We start from the raw sequence: 11,438 nt of genomic DNA on the forward strand, positions 1-11,438 counted from the left end.
TTCCCTATGCTTCAGCCATAGGCTCTATCATGTATGCAATGCTGTGTACCAGACCTGATGTGTGCCTTGCTATAAGTCTGGCAGGGAGGTACCAAAGTAATCCAGGAGTGGATCACTGGACAGCGGTCAAGAACATCCTGAAGTACCTGAAAAGGACTAAGGATATGTTTCTCATATATGGAGGTGACAAAGAGCTTATCGTAAATGGTTACGTTGATGCAAGCTTTGACACTGATCCGGACGATTCTAAATCGCAAACCGGATACGTGTTTATACTGAATGGTGGAGCTATCAGTTGGTGCAGTTCTAAACAAAGCGTCGTGGCGGGATCTACATGTGAAGCGGAGTACATAACTGCTTTGGAAGCAGCAAATGAAGGAGTCTGGATGAAGGAGTTCATATCCGATCTAGGTGTCATACCTAGTGCATCCGGTCCAATGAAAATCTTTTGTGACAATACTGTTGCAATTGCCTTGGCGAAGGAATCCAGATTTCACAAGAGAACCAAGCACATCAAGAGACGCTTCAATTCCATTCGGGATTTAGTCCAAGTGGGAGACATAGAAATTTGCAAGATACATACGGATCTGAATGTTGCAGACCCGCTAACTAAGCCTCTTCCATGAGCAAAACATGATCAGCACCAAGGCTCCATGGGTGTTAGAATCATTACTGTGTAATCTAGATTATTGACTCTAGTGCAAGTGGGAGACTGAAGGAAATATGCCCTAGAGGCAATAATAAAGTTATTATTTATTTCCTTATATCATGATAAATGTTTATTATTCATGCTAGAATTGTATTAACCGGAAACATAATACATGTGTGAATACATAGACAAACAGAGTGTCACTAGTATGCCTCTACTTGACTAGCTCGTTGATCGAAGATGGTTATGTTTCCTAACCATAGACGTGAGTTGTCATTTGATTAACGGGATCACATCATTAGGAGAATGATGTGATTGACTTGACCCACTCTGTTAGCTTAGCATTTGATCATTTAGTTTATTGCTATTGGTTTCTTCATAACTTATACATGTTCCTATGACTATGAGATTATGCAACTCCCGTTTACCGAACGAACACTTTGTGTGCTACCAAACGTCACAATGTAACTGGGTGATTATAAAGGTGCTCTACAGGTGTCTCTGAAGGTACTTGTTGGGTTGGCGTATTTCGAGATTAGGATTTGTCACTCCGATTGTCGGAGAGGTATCTCTGGGCCCTCTCGGTAATGCACATCACTCAAGCCTTGCAAGCATTGCAACTAATAAGTTAGTTGCAGGATGATGTATTACGGAACGAGTAAAGAGACTTGCCAGCAATGAGATTGAACTAGGTATTAAGATACCGACGATCGAATCTCGGGCAAGTAACATACCGATGACAAAGGGAACAACATATGTTGTTATGCGGTCTGACCGATAAAGATCTTCGTAGAATATGTAGGAGCCAATATGAGCATCCAGGTTCCACTATTGGTTATTGAACGGAGACGTGTCTCGGTCATGTCTACATAGTTCTCGAACCCGTAGGGTCCGCACGCTTAAAGTTCGGTGATGATCGTAATTAGGGTTTTTGGGTTTTGTTGAACCGAAGGTTGTTCGGAGTCCCGGATGTGATCACGGACATGACGAGGAGTCTCGAAATGGTCGAGACATAAAGATTGATATATTGGAAGCCTATTTTTGGATATCGGAAACGTTCCAGGTGAAATTGAGATTTTACCGAAGTACCGGGGGGTTACCGGAACCCCCCCGGGGATTAATGGGCCCTAAGGGAGAAGAGGAGGGCCGGCCAGGGCAGGCCGCGCGCCCCCTCCCCCCTAGTCCGAATAGGACAAGGAAGGGGGGGCGGCGCCCCCCTTTCCTCTTTTCCCCTTCCCCTTTCCTTCTCCAGCAAGGCAAGAGGGGGGAGTCCTACTCCCGGTGGGAGTAGGACTCCTCCAGGCGCATCCCTAGGGCTGACCGCACCTCCCCCTCTCTCTCCTTTATATACGGGGGCAAGGGGGCACCCCATGACACACAAGTTGATCTTCGTGATCATTCCTTAGCCGTGTGCGGTGCCCTCCTTCCACCATATTCCACCTCGGTCATATCGTAGCGGTGTTTAGGTGAAGCCTTGCGTCGGTAGAACATCATCACCGTCATCACGCCGTCGTGCTGACGAAACTCTCCCTCAACACTCGACTGGATCGAAGCTCGAGGGACGTCACCGAGTTGAACGTGTGCAGAGCTCGGAGGTGCCGTACGTTTGGTACTTGGATCGGTCGGATCGGGAAGACATACGACTACTTCCTCTACGTTGTGTCAACGCTTCCGTTGCCGGTCTACGAGGGTACATAGACAACACTCTCCCCTCTCGTTGCTATGCATCACCATGATCTTGCGTGTGCATAGGAATTTTTTTGAAATTACTATATTCCCCAATAACCCCAACACGCCCGTAGTCTCGGACAGCAATGCCACGCTTCTCACTCACTGCCTGCGCCAGACCAAACCGATGGCGCCCACAGGGGCTATCATCCGGTCGGCACATTCATGGCTGGCCAGCACGACGACCCTGCCCCGTCTAGCTGAGCTCCCGAATTCGCAACTAGGCATGTGTTTTGTCTTTCATGCTAGTTGCAAGTCCATACTTGACTCGCAGCTGGGGTCGTAGTTTGTTTCATCCCAATTGTATGTCAACCCTTGACTCGCAACTGAGCTCATTGTTTCATACCTGTCTTAGTTGCAAGTCCATTCTCGACTCACAACCAGGATTATAGTTTGTTATTGTCCAAGTTGCCAGTCCATCATCGAGTCGCAACTAGGCCCATAGTTTGTTGTTGTCCCAGTTGCAAGTCCACCCTCGACTTGCAACCGGGATGTGTTTTGTTTTTCATCTCAGATGCAAGTTCACCCTCAACTCGCATCGTATCATTGTTTTATATTTTTTCCCCATTACAAGTCCACGCTCGACTCGCAACTAGGCACGTAATTTGTTTTATCCTAGTTGCAAGCTCACCCTTGACTCGCAACTAGGCCTATGTTTTTGTCTTTCATTATATGTGCAAGTCCATCCTTGACTCGCAATTGGAACCGTAGTATGTTTTATCCCAGTTGCAAGTCGACCATTGACTTGCAACTGGTCTCATAGTTTGTAGTTGTCCCGGTTGTAAGTCTATCATCAACTCGCAACTCAGCTCGTAGTTCTCCCACTTACAAACCCACCCTTTGACTCGCAACTAGGCTTGTGCTTTGTTTTTGAACACGCGACTTGCCTCGACCCCTATCTAGTTCCATGACCAACCCCAACATGGAAACCCACCCAACCCAGTGGCATGTCCAAGCCAAACATGCAACTCATACCCGACATAGTTGTATGTCCACTCTCGGCATGCAACTCGTTCCCAACCCAGTACCCTATATAGTTGTTTTTTTTTTGCAAATACACGTCCACTTTTGTAAAACACATTGTATATTTTTCTGTATACTCGGCAACATTTTTAACACACATTGAACACTTTTTTAAATACATGATGAATATATTTCACATATAGGCCTGTTCATTTTTTAGAATAGATCATAAACATTTTTCAAATTCCTACTGATCATTTTCCTAAAAATGGTATGAAACTTTTTTAAAAATATTATGTGAATATTTTCTTTACGTTGCATAAAATAATTTCTAGAGAATGTCATGATTTTTTAAATGCGTGAAGTTTCTTTTACAAAATTGTCATGAACATTTTTTGAATGTTACGATTTTTTCCATTGTATAATATATTAAAAAAACATCACAATGTTTGTACATTTTTTAAATGTCAACATTTTCTAAATGGTGCATTTTTTTGTTGAATTTTTATTAAAATAAAAAAAAATCGTGTCTTTAAAAAATGTTTGGAATTTTCAAAAGTGTCTACACTCCAAAATTTGTTTGGGGATTTTAAAAAATTATCGATGTCTTCAAGTTTTGTTTGAGAAGAAACCGTTCAGAATACCAAATTTTGTTCTTATTTTTTAATAAAAATACGAATTATAAACTTTATTCACATTTGAAAAATAATTTATAGAATTTTTATATTTTTATAAATATTCGATATTTCAAATCACAATCTGTAAAAAAGGTTTAAAAAAATTTCAAACATATTTTTCTAGGGTTTGTATCATTTATGCCACTAGTTGTGTCCCACTACTCAGTTTTGCCAGTAGAAGTTACAACTACTCAAAAATGCCATCGATCCGTGAGATGCTTGCTCAAAAATGCCACTAGATATCTTAAAAATGCCATCGCTCAGTTAGATGTTTGCTTAAAAATGCCGTTAGACATTGTTATTTTCACGTCAAACTCGTTGACCATGTTAGATGACAAAAAATAAGCCTAGATCCACATGTCAGTTCTCTCTACCTCACAATAATAAGGGTGGACTCACTTGTAAGGAGTAAGCAAGCAAATAATTTTATAAAAAAAAATAAGAACGCTGTCGGGATCAAGTGGGCCCAGACTTTATTAGGGTGAGATAGAGGAAGAGCTCACATGTTGGTCCATAGGTATTTATGTCATTATAACATGGCAAAAAAGATTTGAGATCACAATAATGGTGTTCGGTGGCATTTTTAAGCATGTGTCTAACAAAGCGATGACATTTTTGACCAGTTGAAATTCCTAGTAGCAAAACTGAGTAGTGAGACACAACTGACGGCATAAATGATAAAAACCCATTTTTCTAATATGGACTCTGTGCTATATTCCTGAATGTTTTTCGTTTCATGAATGAATAGCTATTGGTTGTAGTGGTAGTAGTTGTAGTTTTGCAGTACAGGTTCTTGGGTTCAATTCCTATGCAGCGCACTGCTTCACTTGCCTTTTTTTTTTCACGCTCCACTCGGGAAAGGAAACAAATAAGAGGATATGCTGAGATGTGTATTTTTTTTTTGAGGGGGAGATGTGTATCTTACATTTTTTTTTTTGAGGGGGAGATGTGTAATATATATAGGCAGACCCTGTAATAAAATGCTCGGGAGGGGAGGGTCATGCTCGGTGCGGCCTGCGGCGGCAGTCCGCAAACCCGATGCGCAACCAGTCGACCCTCCCTCAGTAACCACAACCGCCTCCAATCCATCACTATCTAGCTATTCCCCTCCCTGGCGCCGCCGCGCGCTCGGCTGCAAATCTTCCGCTCGATTCATCGTCTCCTCCGACGGCCTGCCTAACGTTTGCCACTTCTCCTGCCTCAATGAACCGCCTCTCGCGACCACTTGTCTCTTTCATGGCCTCTGCTCCGCCTCGCTGGTGGCCGCCCGCGCTTGCGCGACGACTTTCCCCACCCAGTGAGCGTCTCAATCCAACTGTTCGTCGTGCTTCCAGGTACGTTTATTTTTGTTCTCGTTCTAAATTTTGCGCCTTTATTTTTTTTCTATGGTTTTGGATCTGTATTCCGACCAAAATTGGGGGTGGGGGGTGTTCGGGTTTCTTTTGATGAAAACCCTTGTTCAGCTCTCGCTCGCCGCTACTAACGGGGAACAGAGGATTTGGATCTCTGCTTCGCTCGCTTGGTGGTGGTGGTGGTGGGGGGTAGGTAAATACTGACTGAGGATACCATCTCATGTTCTTATTTCAGGCTGGACGGAACGAGCGGGCTTTTGGGCCCGCTCGTGGCCCGTTCAGGACCGGACCGGACGGTCCAGGACCGGTAGCAAAATTGGTCGGTCCGGGCTGCAATATTGGGCCCGAGAAAATGTCGGTCCGGTCCGGGCTTTAACCGAGCCGCTCGGTCGGACCGCGAAAGCGCAGTCACCGCGGCTGTCGTTCCTCGTCGTCGCGGCCACCTGCATCCTCCGGGTGAACCAACATGTCTCCGAGCTTCCGCTCTCCATCCTTCCTCTCCTCCCCGTGCGCCGTATCCTCTTGCCGCCGGTCGCCATCACTGTCGTTCATGCACTGCCGCCGATCTGGAGTTCTCGAACATGGCATCCACCCCAACCATGGCACCAATTCCTGCGGGTATTGCGGCCGCATGAGCTGCGGGTCAAGACGTTTTTCTTGCAACTGAATGGAACGAGAGAATGGCCAGGAACGAGTATTGCGGCCGTGCCATCCAACGTCCACCCATACGCAGCTGTGTTGTCGCTGCATGAGCTGAATCGTGCCATGCCACGAGCTCCCACAACGGCCAGATCTAACTAACCTCAAACTAATCGAAGAGGTGGACATGCACACGTTGCATGGCAAGTGATTTCTGCATTAAAGGAAAACTAAGCAGTAAACATGCACACCGGGCACAGCTCTGAAGAACTGTGACACGATCCGAAGCGCTCTGCACCTCGCCGGCGCCACGAGGAAGTACTAGGGGACGATCCCGAACACTCTGAAGGTGAAGCCGCAGCTGTTGTTCGAGGCTTTTATGCACTTCTTCTGGACGAGCGCGAAGACTGTCAGTTAAATACGTGGTGTCAAATTTTCAGAAAATTCAGTTTCGTCAGTTTCAGAAAATTCAGTTCGTCAGTTTCACTCGCGCACGTCGTCCAGTTCGTCACATCACTCGCGCACGTCGCCCAACTCGCCGCTGCACTCGCGCACGTCGTCCAGTTCGTCACATCACTCGCGCACATCGCTCAACTCGCTGCTGCACTCGCGCGCGTCGCCCAACTCGCCGCTGCACCTGCACACATCAACCCTGCCCATTCGGTCCTTTCGGTCCATTCGGTCTGGCCCAGGCTTCGTCGCCGCCGGTCCGGTCCCTGAAATCAGGACCGTCATGTTGCTCGGTCCGGTCCGGCCCGGACCGCCGGCGGCCGGTCCAAACGACGGCTCGGACCGGGACCGGACCGGCCCGGACCGTGTCCACCCTGATTCTTATTTGTGTCGGATGATGAAGTGATAGATTTCCTCTTGGATTTAGGAACATGGCCACCGGCATCAGAAGCAGTGAAGTAGAAGGCCATGATTCTGCCAAACCAGACACGCGGCTGCTCACCACTTCTGCCCATGAGCACTCTGCCATCACCCAAGGCATGAACAACATGAGCAGAACTAAGGAGTTCATTTCTTGTTATGGCGAGATTATAGATGGCAAACGTGATACATGGGGGAAAACTGTTGGCTGTGGGGAAGAAATCGTGGTCAGCGATGACGAAGAATATGAGAGCTGGGATGCATTGATGGCTCGATACCCCTTTGAAGGTGTACTCCCGTTGGATGTTTTTCCAAAAAGCAGGCACCGTGATGGTTCTATATACAAATGCACACATCCATGGACAAGAAAATGTCTCATTACAGACCGCAGTGAGAGTAAGTGATCAATACCTCTTCTCCTTTTCTTTGTTATCACAACATTTTTCAAGTATCTAGGTCAACTGATAAATTCTCTGTTAAAATCCTCCATTTCTTCTTTACTTTGCCTACTTTTACTAGTTGAATGCTATCGGCCACCAAGAAAAAGAAATCTCGTAGGTTACTCAAGGGATGAGTTTGTTAGGTGTTGAGCAAAAGCAGGAGACAGCTAACCTCCGTGTGTCTTAAAGCAAAGTGGGTGTGTGCCTTTAGACGTTGTCTTAGTCATTGTTGTGATTCATTGGACATTATATCTCCGCATTTCACTCCATAATGATATTTATCTCTCCTGCTCCACATAGGTTTATGTTGACGGCATCATGTCATATGGCACGGGATATCTTCATAACTTTTCATTCTCTTTAGCATGTAATTTTTGCATCCTAATTGTTAGACAGGTTTAGGTGCTCCCAACCTGAAATAGTCATGGAAAATCATGAAAATATATTATAACATCAGGTATTGATGTTATGTACCATCCAAAAGAAAACTCAACTTAAAAGAAGACTTGTGGAAAGAGAGAATTTTTATTGAGGGACTTTTTCCTTCTGAAACCCATAAGATCCCACAACCAACTCATGGTTCTGGCACATGGATAGCAAGCTTCCATGGACAAGGGTGCGTGGAAGCTTGCTATCCATGTGCCAAAACCATGAGTTGGTTGCGAGATCTTATGGGTTTCAGCTCTAGCCTACCCCAACTTGTTTGGGACTAAAGGCTTTGTTGTTGTTGTTGTTGTTGTTGACTTTTTCCTTCTGAGGCGATTACATATTCTTCTGCTTTTCTTTGTGTTTCCTCAAAAGAGTAACTTCTCAGGGGTGAAGGGAGGGGGTCAGAATTTCTAGTATAACATAGATAGTTTCCACTTAGGTGTAAATAAAAAATTTCAATAGGGCCATGGAATCCTCAAGCGGCATGTTTACCTTTTGTGTTAGGTACCTATTTACTGTATGAATATCCAATTACGATATTACTGTATTTTTTATGTAGCTGTGTTCGAGGCAATGATGTTTACAGAGCCCTCAAATTGCTTCATCCTCAATGGAACTTGCATGCGGCATGCACCTAGTCACATGTTCCAAATTTTATCAATAAAGCTGGCTAAACTTGACGTGGATGGTGGACCAGTAGCGTTATATGGATACATAGCAGTGCGGGATGATCTGGATCCATTGCTTAATTATATCATCAAATATAGCAGGGATGATCCCATCATCGTGGAGCAGGTGCACATCGATACTTGTCTGAATAATTGTACCTAACTCCCCCAAGTATTGAGGTTCGTCTACTTAACCCCCTCATTTCCTCAAGTATAAGGGCAGGTATTCGACCCCTTAGAAGTATTCAACACCGTCTAAATCGCCCATGGGTGTAGTTTTGGAGGTTGTTTTGCCCCAAAACTACCCCAGGAAATGATTTAGACAGTATGGAGTAATTTGTGGGTTAGATACCCAATTTTGTACTTGAGGGGGTTAAGCAGACTAAAAGGGAGTTAAATGGACTTATTCTTTTCATTTCACAAATCACATGCATAGAACATATGAGTTTGGATCTTATGTAATCTCTATCACATGCTACAACCACTTTATCTCTTTCCAGCATCATGAAAGATGTTTCCATGTGATTAATCTGTCCAAATGCAGCAGAATAAAGATTTTGTTCATCAATTGTAAATATCCATTTTATGTAAATATTGTTACAAGTGAAACTTCTTTCTTACTTTTATATGAAGAGCTACTAGATAATAATAATTTTGTAGGGTTCCCTCTTCAACTTGGCTGGCCCCAAGCGAGGGATTGATTTTTATGGTAATATTCTAATCGAATATGACATGAGGATCAGGACTGCTAAAGAAGAAAAGGATGATCTACAGTTGATCGATGGTGCGTCAATGATAGGCGACATGGGCTTACGGAATTGTCATGTGTTCACAAATCGCATCCATGGCGATTCTGGCGCAGTTGATGTAACTTTTTCACGTCTTGAAAATGCAGTTGAGGCGACCGTAGAAGTTTTCATATCAGAAGTGCAAAACAGTTTTAGTTTGTTTCTCGGCTGTTTGACCAGTGGGTTGAGTGAAGAAATCCGACTCTTCGATGGCGTCATTGGTGAGACACAAAGCTTAAAAAGGTCTGTGGTTGCTGTAGTGACAGGTTCTTCGATACACCTGAAGTTTAAGGTTGGCCTGGAGTCGTCCAGTTCCGCTGAACATGATTGTTCCTTCATTGCTGGCAATCACGGGTCTAATGCTCGAAAGATAGAGACTGATTTTGCGTTAATCTCAGTGAAGGTGACCTGGTCGCCTTTACCTAAGGGGCACTAGGTTTGTTTCAATTCATCACATCCTTGGATGGACTTTGTCAAATAGTTGTGTGTAACGAGCTCTCAGATAAGCAGCCAAGTCGTGGACCTGTGGCCTAATTTTTATTTTTATTTTATGAAACGGAGGCAAAAGTTTTGCCTCATCCATTAATTAAGCAGAAGAGAGTTGCTTGGTTAATTACTGGGAAACCGGGCGAAAACCATCACAAACCGCTGAGCGGCACACACTGGATACCCCCACACACACTCCAACAAGGGCATCATCGAGATAGTACGCGGGCGTCATCGTCATCACTTCTCCCCTAGTGGCCTCATCGCCAACCCTTAAACACCGAGCAAACGACTCCGACTTTGCCGTAGACGATCATCGACCCAACCCATACTGAAGAGGCCATGAGGAGCTACATGAAGACCCATGCCAGAACTCAGCCACCTGCGGCAAGACAGCGCAACTCCAACTCTGATGAAGAACTACGAAGGAGAACTAGGCAAGGTTGGCGCCATGGAGGATCACCGAACGGACCACCCATCACACGTCATCGTATACCACTGGGCCCCGCCACAGCAGCTTCGACTTCACTGCGACAAACAGCCGAGGCAATCCCACGGACACGTCAGAGAAGAGCCGACTACCTCAACCAGCGCCACGTCTCCGACCTCGCTCACCCCCATCATTGTCGCCACAGAAGCCTCGACGCGAACCGACGCTATCCACAAGTCCCGCATGCCGATGTTCAGCTCCAAAGACGAAGCCCCCTAGAGGGAAAACGACACCAAGGCGCCGCCATCGTCCGATCACCCAGGATCAAGGGTTTCCCCCGGAGCTGCACCGTCGACTGGATCCATGCAAGAGGGGTGCGGCAGCAAAGCAGCGATGCCTCCAAGAAGGTCAACGACAGCCGCAGCCATCGTCATCACTAGTCACGGCACAAGGCCGAGACAGGGTTTTCACCCAAGCTCCCAGCACACCCTCGACCGCACATCAATCCGCACCGATGCCGACAAGCCCACCCATCACCACCACCACCAAAGAACCTACCCGTGGACAAAGAAGCACCAAGAACCACTGCAGCCAGCCGCACCACGCGGAGACTACCGGCGGCCAAACTCCGGCAAGAGGCGCCAAATCCATCAAGTGTTGACCGGATGAAGGACCACCGGACGCAACGCAAGCCGCCATGCCCTACCAAGCACCATGCCGACAAGGGGTAGAGGAGCGCTGCCCGAGGCCAGGAGCCACCATGGATCCAGGCCGCAGCCCTGCAACAAGCGCAGCAACGTGCACCATGCACGCCACCAAGCACCCGCCGGGGACCAGATCTAAAACGCCCGCGGCACGCAGCCGCACTTCCACGCCGTCGCCGCCACGGGCCCCTTGCACACCCTGTCAACCAACCGCGCCGCAGCACCACCACCATCGCTGCCCGAGCCCCTCGCACGCCCGGCGCCCTTGCCACGGCGCCCACCCAGCAGATCTGTGCTGCCTGGATCGACGCAGCTCTAGATCGACGCAGCAGATTGACGAAAGGTGTCCCGCAGCCACGCTCCAGATCGACGCAGCCACGCTGCGCCGCCCCTGCGTGCGCCTCCCCGCGCCCAGCCACGGCCGCCCCAGCCGGAGCACGCACCAGCGCGGGAGCAAGACCGGAAATCCCATCGAGACGAACAGCCCGCCCTGCCGCCGCCGGGCCGCGCGGGCTTGGCCCGGCGACCTCTGCCAGCGGCGGCGAGGGGAGGAGGGGGCGGTGGAGCTGCGCTGGCGGCGGCTGGGGTTCGCCCCCCTGGCCGCCCGCGGGAGCG

The 11,438-nt window shown here is 47.4% G+C and overlaps 1 protein-coding gene across 4 annotated transcripts; it reads left to right on the forward strand.

Moving 5' to 3' along the window:
• The first annotated feature begins 5,003 nt into the window (after positions 1-5,003).
• LOC123063211 (uncharacterized) lies at positions 5,004-9,712 on the forward strand. 4 transcript variants are annotated; one of them, XM_044486954.1, is made up of 5 exons: positions 5,010-5,351; positions 6,862-7,274; positions 8,307-8,542; positions 9,076-9,199; positions 9,311-9,712. In XM_044486954.1, exons 1-5 carry the CDS (start codon positions 5,221-5,223, stop codon positions 9,637-9,639), a joined length of 1,233 nt encoding a protein of 410 aa, XP_044342889.1. In that variant the 5' UTR covers positions 5,010-5,220; the 3' UTR covers positions 9,640-9,712. The 4 variants fall into 4 exon arrangements, with proteins under 4 accessions (XP_044342888.1, XP_044342889.1, XP_044342886.1 ...); XM_044486953.1 differs by having other exon boundaries at positions 5,004-5,351; positions 6,886-7,274; positions 9,076-9,712; XM_044486951.1 differs by having other exon boundaries at positions 9,076-9,712.
• Positions 9,713-11,438: the final 1,726 nt, after the last annotated feature.

This window comes from Triticum aestivum, chromosome 3A (genome assembly GCF_018294505.1).
Source record: "Triticum aestivum cultivar Chinese Spring chromosome 3A, IWGSC CS RefSeq v2.1, whole genome shotgun sequence".
In the NCBI taxonomy this organism is placed as follows: domain Eukaryota; kingdom Viridiplantae; phylum Streptophyta; class Magnoliopsida; order Poales; family Poaceae; genus Triticum; species Triticum aestivum.